The sequence below is a fragment of the Vicugna pacos genome, chromosome 3 (assembly GCF_048564905.1).
Source record: "Vicugna pacos chromosome 3, VicPac4, whole genome shotgun sequence".
NCBI lineage: Eukaryota > Metazoa > Chordata > Mammalia > Artiodactyla > Camelidae > Vicugna > Vicugna pacos.
The window spans coordinates 90,476,451-90,496,453 of record NC_132989.1 but is presented as its reverse complement, the minus strand read 5'-3'; the positions used below and the strand labels follow the sequence as shown (position 1 = coordinate 90,496,453).

Sequence of the window (20,003 nt, the reverse complement as noted above, 5' to 3'; positions counted from 1 at the left end):
CCGCTAGAATATTTATGGAGAAACTAGTAGTGTGTGCTAGGGGTGCTGGGGATAAAGCAGGGAATGGGACCCCGGATGGAGCACGGGGGCTAGAGATTGTCCACTGAAATAAATGCACAGCCGAAAAGTTGATAGTTATGTTTTATTCGGTGGGAGGACTCGAGCCAGGATGACAGCCTCTCAGATTGCTCTGAGGGACGGCTCCAAAGAGGTAGGGGAGAAGGTAGGATATACAGGAGTTTTACAACGAAGACCAGGTGGTCGGAACATTAAAAGATTACTTGTTAACTGAAGAAAACCAGGTATCTCAAGTTAAAGAATTTAGCTCTTTTCTATGTATGGGAGAGAGCAAACATTTGGGCTCATTGAATTCATTCCTTTGACAAGCATATAGCTATTTAGGGCCAGTATCCTGTCCTTTCTTATTCTAAGTCCCCTCAGTGCACCATTGTGAGTGGCTGCAGAGGCTGGGCTGCAGGCTTCTTCACTGGGGGTAGCGGCAGCTGCTGCTGATTTGATGGTTTCAGCACTCTTTGTTTATTGATATGGTTGCGGTATTTTTCGTTCACAAAATTAACTGGAAAGAAACAACTAGACGATAATGTGATCACAGTTGTGTTAAGTGTTCCTAAGATAAAATACAGAGGTCCGTGAGAGCATAGTGGGCAGACCTAACCCAGGTTGAGGAAATGTTTCCACCGAAATCCAAAGGATAAGTAGGTGTTAGCCTGGCAAAGTAGAGGGGCAAGTGTTTCAAGCAGAGGTAATATCCTGTGTTAAGGCCCCGAGACCCTTGGGAAGATCTGGTCCCTTAAATGGACTGAAAGAAAGTTTGGTTTAAAAATGATTAAAGATCTCTTAGGGGAGAGAAGCCTAAAATGGGGCTTTAGAGATAGTCAGTACAGATTTATGAATTATGGATTTTGTCTTAAAAGCAATGGTAAACTATTACAAGGGCTTAAAGCAAAGTTGGCAGCATCGAGGAATGGGCAGGAATATAACTCCTTAAATTTATCTCCATTTTTAAAAGTCTGATATGCAAATTGACCTCAATCGTATGTAAAGTGTAATTAGGGCATCCTCAGACAATGTTTTTATTCATTGAACTGTACTATCAGTTTTATTACACAGTGCTAATTTAGGTCCTATCCTTCTTTCTTCCCCTTTACTAAGAACCTCCTATATAAAAGTTCTAACTACAGAGAGGTTTTGTGGTGCTTTTTGTGTATTAGAAAGATTCCTGGAACTACCAAATAGAGAATAGACTGTAGGATGCAAGAGCAGATGTGTGGAGCCTAGTAGAAGGCTTTTGAAAACACAACAGATGATGGTAGTTCAAACTCAAGACTGCACAGTGAGAGTGGAGAGCACAGCTCCAAGATATATTTAGGTAGACTCTATAGTCTTGGGATGATTTAACAGTGGAAGTTAACAGTTCCAGGGTTTCTGGTTGGGGCAAATGGAGAGGTGGCAGTGCTGTCAATGGGAGGGATTTGGGAGAAGTGCAAATTTAGAGAACAGTGTGACTTAAATTTTATGAGTCCTCCTGGTGGAAATGACAAGTTAGCAAAGATCTAGAACAGGAGATTAGAAATAAATCTGGAGGTCAGTGGTGATAGCTGCTAACTGAAACTTCAGAAGATGAAGTAGTCCGAGGATATTGTGACATGAGAAAAGAATGCTTAGGACTGAGCTTTGAGGAGCACTGGTACTTACAGATTAGGGTAAAGGAAGAGCATCCAAAAAAACACTGAGAAAGAGTATAAAGCTGGAAAAGCAAGCTACTGTATTGTAGATGCCTAGATGTTTTCAGTTTTGATGTCACTTGACAATGCCAGATATTGCCTAGAGAACACGCTAAAGGTTGAAGTGTTTACTCAATTTAATGACATGAATGTCACTGGTGACAGAAGCTATAGTGGGTTAGGAGAGCAAATAGGAGGTAAGGAAATGGAAAAATGGGATAACACTTTGGAAGTCTGACTAGGAAGCAGAGACAGGACTGCAGTTGGAGAGAAATATGAGGGCCGGATTTCTTTTAATGATAGGAATGGCATGTTCAACAGCCCATGCAAAGGGCCAATGGAGAAAAAAATTTAACTACAGATCAAGTAACAATAGTTCATGAGAGTGAGAAGGCATGGGATTCAAGCACATGTTCAGTAACTAATCTTTAGTAGGAAGAGGGATACTTCCACACAGGAAGAGGAGGGGTGAAGTGCATGCAGATGAATTTTTGTACACGTCTGGTGGCTTTTTTTTTTTTTTTCCTGTGAAGCACATCATCACTTAGGGGATAAAGGGGCACACAGAGTGGAGAGGGTTTGAAATAGTTAAACAGGAGAATGAAGAAACACAAAGATTATTGGCAGCACTGACAGCCAGGTGCTGCCTATGACTTTGCAGTAGCACAAACCTACCAGAAACATGACCTCCAGCTGTCTGGATGCAGCAGCAGCGTCAGGTTCATCCAGGGCTGGCATTCTGCCAGGCTGACACAATACATCTAATATTTAGTCAGCCAAAGACCACCAGGCTCAAGCCTGCAGTCTGACAAAATACTTGACTTGTAAACAAGGAAGCACACTCCAGAGGAACATGAAGTTGCTTTCCACAGGGGGAGGAGGGCACCACCTTTGTAAGGTTTGGGTTCCTGCTGAAGAATTCTGAGGAAGTTCTAAGGGAAGAGAGTCCAGTTCTGGGACTGGATGCAGTTTCTGCAGCAGAATTAGAAGCAGGGATTAACTAGGGATTGGGTGCAGTTTATGAGGTGAGGGCAGTTTAGCAACTCGGATCCCCAGTAAAAGATGGGTAAGGACAGCAAAGCAGGTCTGGAGGCATCATTGGTAACAAAGCAGTGGTCACACAAAGAGGGGATCATGATGGCACTTTATAGCCACATGACCTTGGGGGAAAATGTTTCCTATTAAATTTGCAGCTGGCTTTATCTGTCTGTCCTCCCAGCCCAATTAACAAGCAGGGCTACTTTCTTTTCCAGTTTGAGCTGATTTCCAGTCCTTCAGTCTTGGATAGGTTTTTACTCTTCCATACTAAGCATCCTCTCTCAATAAATGTAAGATTAAAAAAAAATTAAAACTTAATCCATGCCCTCTTGTCCTCCCTATAAATAAGACTGAATGAAATACCTAACCATAGAATTGCCCCTCCTTTCTGACAGCATCCAGGCTAGAGTGAACCTCCAGTTTTTTAGACCCTCTCCCAAGTTATGCAATCAAAGCCCAAATCCTGTAATAGTTTCTTTCTAACACCCTCTTATGGACATACCCAACAGTCCCCCATGGTGTATATTCTGCCTCACCTCACGTACCTCACCCAACATATTCCGGTACAGATGTGGTCCTGGTAGTCTGGCTGAGGGTCTGAGTCAATGACACGACTGCCGGGCTCAGACTAGTACTTGCAAAGTGTTACCAGACACAAGACTGACATTCACTGCAACCTTTGTTTCCTTGCTCACTGAAGACTTGTACTAATAATCCCTCTGACAAAAGGCTGACTGGCCCATGTTTCTGTTGAAGCTAGGGCAACCCTAAGGCCAACAGCTGTGGCACAAGACCAACTCTTGCTTTCAGTACCTACTGCTGCAGTTTTAAAACACATCCACACAATCCTTAAAGGGCTTTACAGCAACCCACTTGGAACCAAGAGACTCTAGTGGAAGTAACGCTGTGTGCAGCTTCCAAATGCAGCTTCTTCCTGGGTCTTCTGCAATGCCCTCTCTCAAAATCCAGCTGCCACGTTGTGAGAATCCAAGCCATATAGACAAGCCATGCATAGGTGGTTCTGGTCAAATGATGGCTTCAAGTCTTCTCAGCCCAGTCACCAGCCATGTGAGTGGAGTAAAGATAACTCTAGGTGATTCCAGCTGTTGGCTGTTCAAGCCACCCTGAGGCTCAAACACTGAAGGGTGGAGAAAAGCCAACTCTATTGTGCTCCTGTCCAAATTCCTGAGCCAGAGTATAATAGAACGCTTACTGTTGGAGCACGCTTACTCTGGGTGGTTACTTCACTAGCACTAGTAAACTGGAACATATACTGATCCTGTTCATAGCTGTTGTGAGTACAGCAGTAGTTGGTGACAATGAGCTAGTAGAGGGGGATAAAACTGGGTGGTTATTTTACAGAGAAATTGCTAGAATTTAAGTATATTCAGTTAGCATACACTTGGCTGGGCCTAATGGCCGGCCCCTTCCTTCCACCCCCTTCCCGAGATTACAGTGAGCAGTCTTTGGAGAACTGCAGATTAAGGCAACAGCCACCATGTTAGGAGCCATTCTGAAAAAAAGAATTCTGACTATTACAAGTTCCAAAAACCCCAATTACATATGTATTTCCCTTCTTTACAACAAGGATACTAAAAGTTTTGTTTTATATTTGCTAGTTTTTCCAAGTAGATGTATTTCTTATTGAAATTCTTATTCAACAGACATTGAATAGTTTCTTCTACTCTAGCATAGCTTCTCTCGTTTCAGTCTTATAAAATAACTTTATGATGTCATGTAAAAAAGTCCAACAGAAATTCTTTAAAATACCAGGATACTACTCCAAAAACTTAAGAGGAAACAAAACTATTTAAATTTTATTTTCAAAGTCTAACTTTAATCCAGACTGAAACAAACAAGCAGAAAAGTGAGAAAGCTAACTGTATTAGCAGACACAAATGTACCAAATGTAAAACAGTGGGTTATTAACAGAACTATTTACATGCATATTTACAAGCAATCCTTTTGTACATTAAGTTTTAGTTAGTTGGAAAAAGATTTGACATTAGGTAAAAATATTACTCAGGGCTGAGGTGGTACCATATTATTGTATAAGTATTAGAAAAGTGATTCTCAAGGTGTATCAATTATAAAGCAGATGAAAACTTGAGTGACAAAGATCTAGTAAAATTCTCTAGTAAAAAAGTCAATGCAACTCATGCTATAAAACGAAAGTGAGAAAGTTATATAAATAAAGCAGAATAGTGTTCTAGGCTTTAAGGTAATGAGGTTAAGTGAAAAAACCAAACAATTCTAGAATTGCAATAAATCCTCAGTGAAGAATCATGGTTTAGCTGGGAGTTCTAAGTTTTTTTTTTTAATGCCGTTTTTAAAAGCCCTTGGTATCAAACAGCATCTGGATATGTAAATCAGTTGTTAACCATATATTCTAAGACTTCAGTGCTAAAGATACTCATGATAGCAATTCATATTTGAAACTCAATTCATTGAAACACTAAACGTAAAACTAAATGAAAGCTAAAATGCTCATATCTAAAAAAAGAATGCTACATTTTGCAGTAATATGTATTTCCAGGCTAAGACTTTACCTCAAGAAAAGTAGAATTTAAAGGATAAGCTTCTAACCCAGCTAGCAAAATTTATTTTCAACATCTCATTTATTTCAAAATCAATTTTATTGCAGCCCAAAACAGTGGAATTAACTGTACATAATAAACTATTATATATATATACACATTTTAAGTTATAGGGAATAAAGTTTATTTTGGCAGAGTGTTAAACAAAATTAAAGTTGCATACATTAGTAACATAACTCAACATCCTTAATTTGGTATAAGTGTGACACATTTTCTTGCTTTCCTGTGTTCTGCTAAATCACCATAACCTAAACTGCTTTATAAAACTGATACGCTGAAATTTAATTTTATTGTTTTCGCTTACGCTCTGATTCCAAACAAAACTTTTCATAAGCTTCTTCTATCTCTGGGTCCATCTCATCATCAATATCATCCAAATATCTGTGAAAGAAGCAAAGATGTAATGTTTTACAATTCAGAAAATGTCTAAGATGCTAAGCCACAAAGCATGGCGTGTGTCTCCCCACCCCCATAACCCTTTCCACCTACATATGTGACAAAACTATCTTGCCAATCCTACCAACTGCTGATAGGTCTTTTTCTCTTTGTTCCTGTCCCATTTCTAGTGCAGGCCATGTGCTGAAATGCCACAAGTTCATTAGGGCAAAGAAAATGTAACGCTTACCAAGCAAAACCTTACAGGATAACCTGAAATTCAATGCCAAGGACAACTTCAATTTCCAATGGTACACTCAGCAGGGCTGAACTTTCCTAACTGTGCTTGGAAGCACTGCCCTGTATTTTTTTTTTTCTACTAAAACTAGTATATAAAGGTATAGCAACATTAGAAAATCTTACACTGATATAATTAAAATGTCACTAGTTGGAGACAGAATGTGGTTCTTTTTTTTTTTTTTTTAAACCTACAGCACACACTTATGAAGACTAGAATCTAAGTAGCCTGTCCACATTCACATGAATTCTTAACAGAACTGGGACTAAACCTCAAAAGTTCTTGCCCCTTCCATATACAAAATGTAGCACAATCTAAGGATAAATGAGTAATATTACAAAGAATGGCAGGTGATGAGACTAATTTACATATTCCTATCAGCCCAAATATTTTTATATAGTTTTGTTTTAATTTTAACTCCTTTAACAACTAAGATTTGAGCTTTTTACTTGTACCAGAAGGCTGTTCCAAGTATTTGTGTATCTCATTTAGTTCTCAAAAAAATTCGAGGGGTACTACTATTCCTATTTAATACATGGAGAAACAGGCACAGAACTTGCCCAAGATATTACAGTATTTGAGCCACTTACTTAAAGTGTTAGGCATAATAAAAGTATCTTATTTTATAAAAACTCATAGCTTCAATATGCTCCATTAGTAGTTTTTAACTCCCTCAACTATATGTAAATTTTCAGAATCATAGTGTTTCCTAATATGATTTTCTGAAATTTTTGGTAAATAACTACTACTCATATACCACTATAACACCATCAAATAAGAATGCACACTCATCATCTTTTCTTTTCTAAACTCCTAAACTCTGGCCACAAATTTCACAATGAAAGTAGCTAAAGAGAACTTACGGATCACCAGACCCCGATAAATCTGTTCCATTTTCTTCATAATCTGGAAAAAAGTCTTCTCTTTCAAGTAGCTCTTGATATTTCTCTTGGTAATCTAAAAAAATAAATAAATTTTAATGCTGAAAAAAATTCATATGAAATGGCCACTAAAATTTTTTTTATGTTATGACTCTGAGTAGATCCAATGTTTCATTAGCAGCCAGGTTCTGACTACATATTTAGGGATTGCTTTTACAAAATTTACATTCTAATTGGCTTGCTTTATCTCCCCCGCCATCACATGCTCATGAATTATACACTGACCCCTTAACAACATGGGGGTAAGGGCGACTGACCCTCCATACAATTGAAAATCCGTGTATCACTTACTCAGCCCTCCTTATGTGCAGTTCCTCTATCTGTGGATTCAACTAACCCCATGTGGTACTGTAGTACAACTAACCCCATGTATACTGTAGAAAAAATTCACATATAAATAGACCTGTGCGGTTCAAATATGTTGTTCTGGGTCAAGTATCCATTTAATATTCCTCTAAATATAGGTTGGAAATCAAAGCCACTATGAATATACCAGAGTACACTTCACAGCCAATGTGTATGCTGTTTATAATTTCTACTGCTGCTTTCCATCAGACCAAGTATTGTCCTAACTTGTTGGGGAAGAACATGTTTCTTCCATACTACTGTTTTTCCTTCCACGAGGAGGGATTTCAATCAAACCTCCTAGTTTCTGGCTCCCCCGTTACTCCTAAGAGATACAGTGAGCTATCTGGCTACCAGATAAGAGCCATCATTGGTCCAAGTTTCTCAATCAGAGGAGGCTAACCTAGCAAACGTTTCGAGCACAGGGGATTTTCTTTCCTTCCCTCTCCGCAGAGACAGCTGGAAGGTAGCTACCTGATAAATGTTTCAGCAACATCAGCTCTCCCTTGGATGGGCTCTTCTACAGCAAACAGGTGATATTACAGCTCTCCACCTGCCAACTGACTTAGGCAGTGTTACTGAGTATCTTTTAAGATTGGCATGTGTGTATGGAGTCCTTACCTCTGAATAATAAAATGGGTCAGTATATATTGAAAGTAGTTACCTACAATTAGTTTCTTGGGAATAACAAATACCTCAAATTTCAAGAGGATAATATAATTAAACAGAGTAGAGACCATGTTTTTCCAAGATTGTTACTCTCCATAAAAATAATTCCACCCTAAAGGCTTAGCGATATTTTGACATCCAATCTTGGCAATTTGAAGACAATTTTAACTATAAAACCTTCCAAACCTTCCTGCCACAAATGCTCAAGGCACAGATAAGACATTCTTTTAAATGTACAAATTAGTTTAAAAAAAAAGTCACCAGATGACATAACTGAAAGCCATACATACATAACTACTACAGCTGGGAGGCTAGTAGACCACGGGGTCTTAAGTAACAAAGGGGCTTGGATTTTAAAACCCAAAGGTCAGAAAGCAAGGTCTTGGGCCCGTGTGAAACAAGGAGATGGAATTCATGCCCCACATCCATCTCACCAACACAAACCTGGGACATTCAGAGGGCTAGTATCTCAAGCAAAAGGTAGATCAAGAAAAAACAAGGAGGATACAACTCAGTCACAGAGTGTGTGCTTAGCACGCACAATGTCCTGGGTTCAATCCCCAGTACTTTTGTTAAAAAATAAACCTAGAGGGAGGGTATAGCACAGTGGTAGAGCATGTGCTTAGCATGTACAAGGTCCTGGGTTCAATTCCCAAGACCTCCATTTAAAAATTTATAAATAAGCCTAACTGCCCCCCACCTCAAAAACCCTAAATACCCTGCCCCACCACCACCACAAAAACAGTGTGTAAGGAAAAAAAAAAAAATACCCCAAGGTGGCAAAGGCAGATGGCAAAGAAGCCTGGACGTGTCCGCCTGGGTTTGGAGCGAGGACAGAAGTGCTCTAAAGAAACGGGTTCCCCAGAGAACTTGTAACAATGGACCTGCACTTCAAATTTCTACTGTCTATATAAAGAATCCTCATGACAAGAAAACAGAAACTTGTTCCAAGCCAGTGTTACTCCTGTGGCTCCTGACACGAGCAAACAGAAACCCCAATTTGGATAGACATTCCTATAATCCAAGCCACAAGGAGTTTTCACAAAGAAAAACATGCAGTTAAAACACTGGAGCAGTCATAAAAGGCCATGTTAACTTCAAATGGTTTAGAAAAACGTGAGCATGGAGAGAACAGTGATAAATGGAGTAAGCTGGATAAATGGATAAATGTTAACAAAAGGTACGTCTGAGTAAGGCAGATGGATGTTCTTCGTACAGTTTTTACTTCTGTAACTTTACCATAAGTTTGAAATTACTTCAAAAAAAATTTAAGACAGTTAAATATGATTCCAAAAAAAGATCACAACATAAACAATTTTGTGTATAATTAGAAATAACAGCAGTTAGAATTAAGAGAACAAAAATATGAAACAAAAACAAGCATGTTTAGAATGAGAAAAAAGGGACTTGAAACTTTAAGATCAAGATATTTTGAACAAAATGCAGAAACAATTCAGATTGAAAGCCAAACTGGATTTCTATAAACAAAACAGTCACTAGAAATAAAAAGATTAGACAAAGATGAACAAAAAACCAAACTGAATCACAGTAACTTCAAAGAATAAGGGAAGAAGGAAAATTTGTCTTACTGAAATCTTAGTGTCTGGTAAGGTAAGAATAATTAAGAATGTGGTATTGGTGTCGAGACAGATGAAAAGATCCATGTGCACAGACACAGGAATAAGACAAATTTATAGGAAGTTACATAGTACACAACAGAGGGACATTTTATCCAAGAAAGGAAGGATGACCTGTTGCAAAGACAAGTGACTATGGAATATTTAGTTTCTACCATATCACACATATAAAAACTAGCCAGATAGAGTAAAGATCTAAATATAAAAAGCAACGAAGTTTAGAAGAAAATAGAATTTGATCATAGTAAGGGAATAGTCACAGCACAAACAAGACAGATACATTTAGTTTGCATTAACACTCAAGGCTTCTACGTGTCAGGAAATAAAATGGAAAGACAGCGCATACTGGGATAAACTGAGGATCACCTTCTAGATCAAGTAAGTCATTACAAATCAAGAAGACAAATGATCCAATACAAATATAGGCAAGGGATGCAAACAGGTGATTCTCAAAGGAAAAAAATCAGAAAGTCAATAGAAACATGAAAAGAAATTCGCTATCATTAGTCAGGAAATAAAAGTTTACAACTTCATACAAACAGACTGACAAAAAAATAGGTCTGGTTAATGTAAGTGTTGCCAACAACAGAAAACAGGAACCTTCACAAGCTGCTGGTGGGAATATTAAGTGGTATAATCATGCTGGAAAGCAGTTCAGCAACACATAATGAAGCTGAAGATGCACAAAGCCTATAATGTAACAATTCTATTTCCTTACTCCAAAGAAACTCCTGCATGTGCACAAAGGTTCTTAAAGATGTTTGCACAGCACTGGGTATTAACAAGTGTGAACTACCTGACCACCCATAAATGTAGGTACCTATAAATTGTGGTTTACTCTGAGTAAGACAACATTTTGCATTTAAAATGAATCCACTAAAGCTATATATGCATCAACATGGATAAATATTGAAATATCGAATAAAAAGTAAGTAGCAAAAAACATGTGCACAGTAAGATATCACAGAGGTTAGTACTCCTGTGTATAATACCTATTGTTTACAGACATATGGAAGTAAAAATGACAGCACAATGACACCAACTTCAGGATGATAATTACCTCTGGGAGGGAAGCGATGGAAGGACTCAGTTAAGGGATCAGTTAAGAACAGAGAATGGTTTAGTGTTATCTACAGGGTTTTATTTCTTTGAAAAGACCCAAAGCGTATATTGATATGGAAAAATGAAATTGGTTTATTCTTGACAGTAAATCAATAGGCCAGTTTTCTGTGGTTCTTAAATTTTTTTTAATGTTTCATAATTTTAAATTGAAAAGTTAAGCAGTCCTACTTTCCACCTCCTTTGTGCTAGAGACATTCAACAGGCAGTGTCCACTATCTAGAGGAAACAAACAGAAAAATTCTGACAAGCTGGCTATAATTTTGTACCAAGTGGGAAAATTTGCTCACACTGCAGTTCTATTTATCACAACTTAAGCAATCATTCCGTAAGTGACCCTTTTCTGGAAGGCGAAGGCTGCAGAGATTTAGATTTTAATTAATTTTTGACCACCAAGTATTAATAAAATCCATGTCAGTATCTGTAAGTATTAACCAACACCAATAAAAGCCACTGACTATACAGCACACTATGCCTCCTTCCCTTCCCTTGTAACCACCTGAAAGTTTGAGTTTAAAAACAAAATATTAGAGGAAATATAAAAATGCTTTCTTTTAATTGAGGAATTCTTCCAATCCTTCACTGTTAGGGTGACAAGACACTACACTGAGTCAGATGTTCCATTTGAAATAGTTCTAAGTGGTAACTGAAGGACTATTCTACGAACCTTTACCCTAAATTTAACAATGATGTGCGCTCTTCACAGAACTGCAACTTTGTGCCCGTGAGGGTATGGTTTTCTGTAGTTTACTATCTGACCAAAAAATGGAGGAAAATGACTGAGCCAACATACCTGGATCAGCTGCAGTGAAAGGAACACCATCAGATGTATAAAATGTCGGTTCATTCTAGGATCAGAGTGATAAAAATATGTAACCGTTTCAGAATTGACTTATTAAACCACATTAAATAAAGCATGGCTGACGTCACTCATCTGCACCTGATAATACAAGAACAAGCAAAAAACTAACTTCCTTCCTTCCGTTCAGAAATGAATTTTCATTTCATTCGGAAAGTCTACAGTCTTCAGATTTCTATTACGTCAAGTTCCTGTGGTTCTCATCCTGCTGTCTACTGCCTGTCAAACTCATGGTGACTTGCTGAGCTGTGCATTGTGATTTAGTGTCAGCTGATTTTCAGTTGTGGTTCTCCACTCCCCACAATTTTTTATTTTAAGAATTTCCAAGACCGAGGTTGTAGGAGCATTCCTCCATAGTGGCTTTATGTTTGGTCCTATTGAGAGCTTCAGGACATCACTGGCCTGGGTAACTATTTTCTTAATTTACTTTTACTACCACATGCAAAGGAAAAGTTTGACACGGGCCTCTGATTATGAATTCTCTGGAAAAACTGCTTTGTGGAATCCCTACGCCCACCCAAGTCCAAGCCTTACTAATTTCCCTCGCCACTGGATGGATCTTTCTCTAGTCCATCCTTTTTCACTGAGGAATTCATGTTTCTTCTCCTGTTGGCCTGGTCTGCTGGCTGTCATGTGACCCTAAGCTAGTGAAGAGTTTTTAGGTATTAAGTTCTGAGAACAGCTTTATGTAACTTACATAGAAATTTCCAAAACTGAATTCAGGGCAACAGCAAAATTTAAAATGTAAAAACTGGCATACCATAAAATAATTAGGATCATTTTCAGGTGTTGCTTCTCTGTATGTTGAGGTTACATGGACTCTTCCCCAGTTACTTGACCGAAGTTCTACAAGCTTCAGAAGCATCTGTTTTACATCTCTGCAGATGAAAGTTGAAAATGAGTTAAAATGAGTACGTGCTGTCATGCTTTAAAATACTAGATGCCTAAAATTTTGTTTCAAGTTTAAACATGTATATCTAGTGCTTAAATTTTCTAGACATTTCCTATAATGTCTAGAAACAAATTTACCTTTTTTTAAATTGCATATCACTCTTCTATTATACTGATTTGAAAAAAGACTTAGTACAGTTATGCTCAATGAGTACTGGGCCAAGCCAACGGGAACATGATTTAGAAGTTAGGCACAGTGAAACACACCTGCATGTGATGAAGAGGTATTCCACTGCCAGAAAACAAGACAGGGAGGGATTCTAAAACACACAACAGGATGAACTCCTACACCTTAGAGGTCAAGGAGCTTATCCCATGTTGGTGTAAAATAATGGCTTATTTTCTGGCGACCACATGTGGGAATATTTCAACCACCACTAGAAACCCCAAAGGTTTTTTTTCCTTTTAAATTATGTATTTGTAAAAGTACATGCAACATGTGAACATTCAGGATTGATCCCAATCTTCTGGAGCCAGGGAGAACTATTTGCTTGAATCGCCACACAAGTTACATTCATCTTCCACTGGAACGACTGGAGCCCATCCTGAGTCAGTCACCTGACCACAGAATACTACAGAACTGAACAGAAATAGGCTCTCTAGCCTCTCCTCAATGGTCATGTCTCAGTATGGTTCCTCCGTATCCCCTACTCAAGCAGATCTTTAGTAATTAATAAAACATAAGCAAACCCCCCAGAGCTACTGTCTCTCTACCCTCTTTGACAAGTCTTCCTTTGGCTTTGGACTGAGGACCATGCCCCAGAGGTGCCATTCTAACTAGATTATAAGAAGGGGTGCAAGAGAAAAAATGGCTAATACGAAATTGGGAGCCACCAGACCCCACCTGCAGCTCCAAATTAAGATGCCTACAGATGTGGTCAGTGTGACATGTGCAGGGAAAAAGTGCAGAGGAATGAGATCGGAGTTGTCTGCTGCTTGCCCTCACTTCTTAGTCTTGCTCTGGGCAGCCACAGCCTCCGTGGTATTATGCATGGTCTCCTCATTCCCTAGGAACTGCTTGATGGGCTTCAAACTCTTCCAGTTCACAGACAATGGGAATGCCAGTTAGCAGGCTCAACTCCATGACAGCCTCTTCAGAGAGACCCTCCAGATGCTTGACAATACCCTCAGAAGGCTGCTGCCATGACCTACAGCAATCAGTACCATTTTCCCTTCCTTTATCTGGGGAACAGCTTCTTTTCAAAAGGACAGAGCTTTAGCAACAGTATCCTTTAAGACTCTCATAGGAGGGTAGCTGATCTTCAGTGAGGTCTGCAATCCTCACTGCTGTTGCTGTGGAAGGAATAACTGGGCTCCACTGGAGATAGTGCAACTTCAAAGAAACCCCTCCAAATCTTTACCAGGGCCTTGCTCTGCATGGCAGCAGTTTCTGCTTTACTGAGGCCAGTCAGACCCCTGTAGTGCCGCTCATTGAGGTGCCAAGTCCTCACCATTGGTGGCCACATTTGGTCAATGGCATCCAGCATTTTCCAGAGGGTCCGAATTGTTCTCTTCTGCACTGAGGTGTAGCAGATGTCAAACTCATAGCATCTCTCAGCACCTGCACATGCCCTGCCCAGCTCAGATCGACACTGGACCACCCACTGAAGAAGCTTCCAGGTTCCAAGTGCTGTGTGCCAGATCAGCACGAGCCTGCAGGTGGCCATGGTGGCGGCTTGAGGTGCTGTGTAGACTGGGCCTCACCAAGATTCTGGAGTCACAGCCAGGTCCCACGGTCCCACGTATGTACTCGCACCCCACTGCCCAGCTCTTGCCGCCTTTTTTTTTTTAAACAGCCTTGAAATTTGTTCCATGTAACTCTGACTACATATTGTTCTAAAGGCAGTGTGATCCTGCAAACATTTTTATACTCCAACTGGACTTAACAGTATCTTTACCCAAATATTTACTCAAAGTCTGAATCATTTTATTTTTCAGTGGACTCTTATTACTATAGGAATATCTTAACTTTTTCAATTTAATAAAAGAAAAAATGGCTAGGTAAGCAGAAGCCATAGGTAAAGAAAATATTTCTGTAGGTCTACAAAGATTAATTATGCTGATGAAGTACAGCATATTAAAAACAACCTCCAAAGAAAAAAGCATGGAATTGAGATTTACTGGCTATCTACATTAGCTCTTTTCCTACCTGCTGCAATTTGCATCCAGGACAACATTTTCAATTCTCTGGATAATTTCTTCCATATCAGTCTTTCCTTTTTCCTTCCAGGCATCCTCTAAAACAGAGCCTGTCAACTAAAAAAAGCAATTATCAGTGAAATAAAGCATTCAATAAAGTATAGAAATTCTAAAAAGATATTAGTAGCAGTTCAAGTATTCTTTGAACAAGAGGAATTTAGCAAGTAAAATATTCCCAATTATTCTCTATCATCTAATATTCAGGGATTGCTATACTTCATTTTTCTCAACTGGGAGAAACTAAAAGGAGTTGAACCATAGCAGAACTTTAATTATAGGTTTTATGTACCAGTGACTATATTGTATATTTGCTGTATGACTAAGATGGGCTATAAAATTTTAATCAACATATCACTTTTTGAAATATGAAACATGCAATAAGTAATAGAAGCTTTGAATTAAAAAAACAAACTTCAAATTTTATGAAAAAAAGACGAGTTAAGGATATAAATACAGGTAATTCACAGAAACTGAAAAAATGGCTAATCAACATGAAAAAAGGCTTAAACTCACTAGTAATCAGGAAAATGTAAATTAAAATAAGCTTTTTGTTTCTACTCATCACCTATGACAAAATAAAACCGAGGGTTGATTATATCCATCACTGATAAAGACATGGGGAGAGAGGTGTGTACTCATTCACTGTTGGTTAGGCATTTGGAAGGGAAATTTGGCATTACTTATCAAAATTAAGGTATACATGCTCACTGAGCCACCAAAATCTATGTTTAGGAATTTAAGTCACAAAAACAACTACATATATAAAGACATGATGAAAGATTACTGACAAGTGCTATTAGTGGCTAAACTGAAAATAACTCAATAGTTCAATGACAGAATCGAAAAAACATGTGCATGCATAGATGGAATACTGGGAAGTTATGGAAGAGGGAAGCAAATCTATATCCCATGTAAAGATCCAAGATCTTCATTAGGTGGTAAAAAAGCAAGCCGCAACAGAGTTAAGATCTTACTTATGGGGGCACATATACTGACGGGAAAGGAAAGGGAATTTACAGATGGGGTGAAGGACTTCCACTTTACACTTCTAAAATTTGCTTCTTATATTAAACAGTAAGTTACATTGCTTTTCCAATATTTAAATTCAAGAGTGAAGTTAAATATCAATATTTAACTTTAGTACCTTAAGCTTGAATTCATTTGTGTACTATACAACTTTCCTTCCTCTAAGTTATACACTAAAAGGGATGAAATAGTTACATTTTAATAAAAAAATTAAAACCTACCTTCAATAATTTTACTGCACAAATTAAGTTGTCATCCATAGGATTACAAAAGAGGGCATTTAGCAACTCCCGAAGACCAACCTGAAGAATGTCTGCTCTTGTAACCTGTCCATTTGTTCCTTTGATCTTTTGGGACAAAAGAAATGAAAAGCAATGCCAAAATATAATACAGATACATAAATGGCCTAACAAAGTGTTGACAAAATAAGTGCTTTAAGTTAAAAAATATAAAACATATGGTCAGGATAATTTAAGCCTCTTTTAATGTTACTGTTTCATAAAGCATTCTCTAGCCTATTAAGCTTAACAGCTTTTTTGGGGAAACAAAGAACATTTACTCTGCTTTTTGTACTACTTAAAATCTAACTTGTATCAGAATGGTATACATACCCAGATCTCTGGCTTGAAAAATTACAGGTTCAGGAGCCATGTCTTATCTTCATACTCCCCACCCGCCCTTCACACAGCATCATTACTTTTACACAGGATATTCAACAGCATTCTTCAAGTAGCTCTTCATTTAAGGTACATTGTAGATTGGTGCCCTTATTTGGCTTATATAAAAATTTTAACTGAAGATTAAGGCATGAGATTTTTTTTTTAAATTAAGGCTATTTTGTGGCAAATTAGGTACAAGATAGGCCACAGACCTTTTAGATTGGCCATAGACCTTTTAGATGCATTGACTGAGATGCACATTTGATGGTGGGTTTATGTGGCTTTTCAGTGGTTTTTACAATACTAAGTCTTCAAATCAGGGTTTACAAAGGTATACTCATATCCAGGACTAACTAGTCAAAAAAAAAATCAAGCAAATCCATTTCATTACAAAGTAACATTCAGCACTTTTGCTGCCTACCAATAAGCATATATTCAAGTATACAACCAATTTAGCTGTAGACTTTGTACAAACACATTTTACGTGGAAGATTTAACATATAAAATAAGACCACAACTACTGTGGGTGAATTAGGTGAAAAACCCCAGAAACTCTAGTCTTTCCCCTCTTCACTCAAGCTTGTATTCTGTAGGGCAAGTTGCTTTTGAGCCACTACCTGAAAGTCAACGTACTGAACATACTAATATTTATGATGCAAGAATTCAAAACATTATTATCTGTATTCCAAAAGCTTAACTCGCATGTAAGCCATGTCTTTCCAAATGTAGACAAAGACTTAAAAATGCTTAGTAACTATTTCCCAACACCTGCCCATGAATAGGAAAACAAAATGGTACAAATGTTCCATTAGAGGACAGGTACTACCACAAGTAGGTACTGAGATATTATTTTCTTTCTCTTCCATTTCACATTTACTGTTGTAAATGAGTAATGCAAACACAAATCCCTATTGAGATCCAATTTATATTCTCAGGCTTTGTCAATGCTGAACAAAAGAAAAATTCTTCCTCACCTCCAGGTTAAGATAAAGTTCTCCCAGAAAGAGTACAAATGCATGGAATCGTTTTCGAGTCACTTCATCTCCTTTTGCAGCTTGATCTTTAACTTCGTATTCAGTCCGACATCTAATAAAGACATACTTTTTATAATCTCACATTGCTTTGCTTTTTAAACAAACAAGATGACCACTTGTCAGTTTGGCTGTCCACAGGCAATACAGAGGCAAGCACAATGCCTGGTTTTCTATAATAAAAACACCCCGATTTTCTATAATAAAAATTGTTTCTGTCTATTGTAGAGACCAGACTATGCAATAATAGTTGAAAATAATTAGATCAAGTTTGTAATAAAGCAACATAGGCTTCATGAGGTTCGTTGTATATTGATATTGGCAATAGAAAAACAAAAAATAAAAACCCACCTCACCTTATTGTCTTACAGGCTTTTTGTTAAGAAAGCACTCACTGATTACAACAATTTAACATCAAAATGGTGGAAGATTCAACTCCCAGTTGGCCTTGAGGATTAAGTTTGCGGGAGGTTTTTACTTCTAGTAGACCTTGAGCTTTATTATATGCTCATTGTAATAGCATAATAACAGGTCCGCAGGCGCCATACATACAGCAAAAGGCCAAAGAATGAGTGGTAGCCCAATTCCTGGGAATCCCAGCCCCTTCTCCAGGGTAGCTGGAATGGTCCCATCTGTAGGCGTGTGGAGCTACTGAGCCCATAAACACTGGCAACATCATGCCTAACCGCCCTTTTTCACTCCCTCTTCTTCGGAGATGGCCCGCATTGTCTATGGAGTGTGTACCTACTTTTGCTTTAACCTGAGCACCCAATTCCCACACTTCTTTCCTTGCCTTACACTCTATGCAGTGTGTATTTCTAAATAAAATTACCTTTACTCAAAAAAAAAAAAACCAACAAAAAAAAACAAAGCACTGATTTTACTCAAACTGTGTCTGTAAATTAAAATTCTCACTCTTGCTGAAATATGAACTTTGAAACAGATCTTTAGAAGATACATAGATGGCCTCCAACTTAAGCTGAAAATAAATTCTTATTAAGCCCATGATCCTTATAATTTCTATTATACAAACCAGAAGAGAGATGCGGGGCAAGTCCCCAGCTGAAGTCAAAGGCAATTAATTTGGTCTCTATTTCTAATAGAGACAAAAAGGGGTCAACTAATTTTCCCTTGCTTGATTTCCCCAACTCCGTCCATTTGCATTAGAGCTAATGAACTCAGTTCCTACAAGGTGTCTAAAATAATCACAATAAGACCGTCGTTGTCTCTTATCAGTGAACCATGGTGTCAGCTACCATTACTAAAATGGATTTTTAGAATGGACTTTAAACGATCATTATTTTGGCATTAAGGATTTTCTTATTTTTATCAGTAAGGTGGTGAGAACATTCTAGGAAAGGCATGTGTTTTAGAAGACTGATTTTGATAGTTCTCCTTTTAAAGACTGAGAGAGCAGCTTAGAAAGACTTAATGGCTTTCATATCTGCCAGACCAGTTTAGGTTGTTTGGGAAAAAAAAAAATTTTTTTAAAGAAACAAAGTCACTTCTTGTCCAAGAATTTACCTTGGGTCAGTTTATGTTTCAGCCCTAAACCCAGCAGTTTATTATGCCTGCGTGGCCGAGTCCAATGCTTACAAGCTATATTAAATGGGTATCTGTTTGATTCAGATATGAAAAGATATTTGTTACCTTCTCATACATATTAAACCCTCATCAGAAAAAAGTTGGGACATCGGTAAGTAGAACACTCTGGTTACTAATGGCAAGGATCAGTTAACTCCAATGCAGTTATTCAAGTAGCTTGTTGGGTGCTTTCCTTTCTCTGTCCTTCCTTTTATGACTTTGCAGGTAAGAGCTTCGATGAAATGACTTTTGTTTTATAAGTGCCATGACTATTAAATTACATATTAACATATGTTAATATGTACAAAAGCAAATCTCTAACCTCATACATGGTTATCCAGGTGACAGAAAAGACCCTAAAACTTAAAGCTAAAGATTTTTAACTATAAAAGTAATACATGGTTATTTCAAAAAGTTAAAACAGAAAAATATAAAGAACAAAGTCACTGCAACTGAGATAATAGCCGTGAAGATAACTTGTCTTTTTCAAAGTATGGATGCATTTTTAACTTAACAGAAGTTAGATGATTAAGTTAGATGATTAGCATTTCTCCATGCAAGATCTTTGACAGCATCATAGTAGAGAAGCACACACCAGGTAAAGAGTCAGAAGAGTAGTTCTCAACTATGACTACACAGTAGAATCACTGCGGAGCTTTAAAAAACCATGCCCAGGCTCTACTTCCGTCTAATTGTATCAGAATTTCCAAGCGCAGGGACTTAGCCCCTTTTAAAGTCTCTAGGGTAACCCTAAAGCAGAGCCAGGGGTAAGCAACACAAGGGAAGATAAGCAAGCCTTTCTGCCATCCTGCCTCCTAGAAGTGCCCACTCCTACATCTCTCCAGAAGCTGTAATTTGTATTTCTTTAATTGTAAGTAAGGTTAGATATCTTCTTATAACTTTGTCATTTATGTTTTTCCAAACTGCACC

General features: G+C 38.0%; 1 protein-coding gene and 1 pseudogene across 3 annotated transcripts in view; both read right to left on the bottom strand.

Annotated features, from left to right (window-relative positions):
• Positions 1 to 5,480: 5,480 nt before the first annotated feature.
• The window catches only part of PAIP1 (poly(A) binding protein interacting protein 1), a 28,411-nt gene continuing 13,888 nt past the window's right edge, over positions 5,481 to 20,003 (bottom strand). For all 3 annotated transcript variants that reach the window (XM_006207702.4, XM_006207703.4, XM_072958738.1), the window contains exons 5-11: positions 17,433 to 17,544; positions 16,021 to 16,146; positions 14,724 to 14,830; positions 12,384 to 12,501; positions 11,558 to 11,612; positions 6,917 to 7,010; positions 5,481 to 5,761 (exon numbers count right to left, since the gene is read on the bottom strand). In XM_006207702.4, the coding sequence (XP_006207764.1) occupies positions 5,668 to 5,761; positions 6,917 to 7,010; positions 11,558 to 11,612; positions 12,384 to 12,501; positions 14,724 to 14,830; positions 16,021 to 16,146; positions 17,433 to 17,544 (706 nt within the window). In that variant the 3' untranslated portion in view covers positions 5,481 to 5,667. The remainder of the gene's footprint in view (positions 5,762 to 6,916; positions 7,011 to 11,557; positions 11,613 to 12,383; positions 12,502 to 14,723; positions 14,831 to 16,020; positions 16,147 to 17,432; positions 17,545 to 20,003) is intronic.
• LOC140690261 (phosphoglycerate mutase 1-like) lies at positions 13,517 to 14,241 on the bottom strand (annotated as a pseudogene).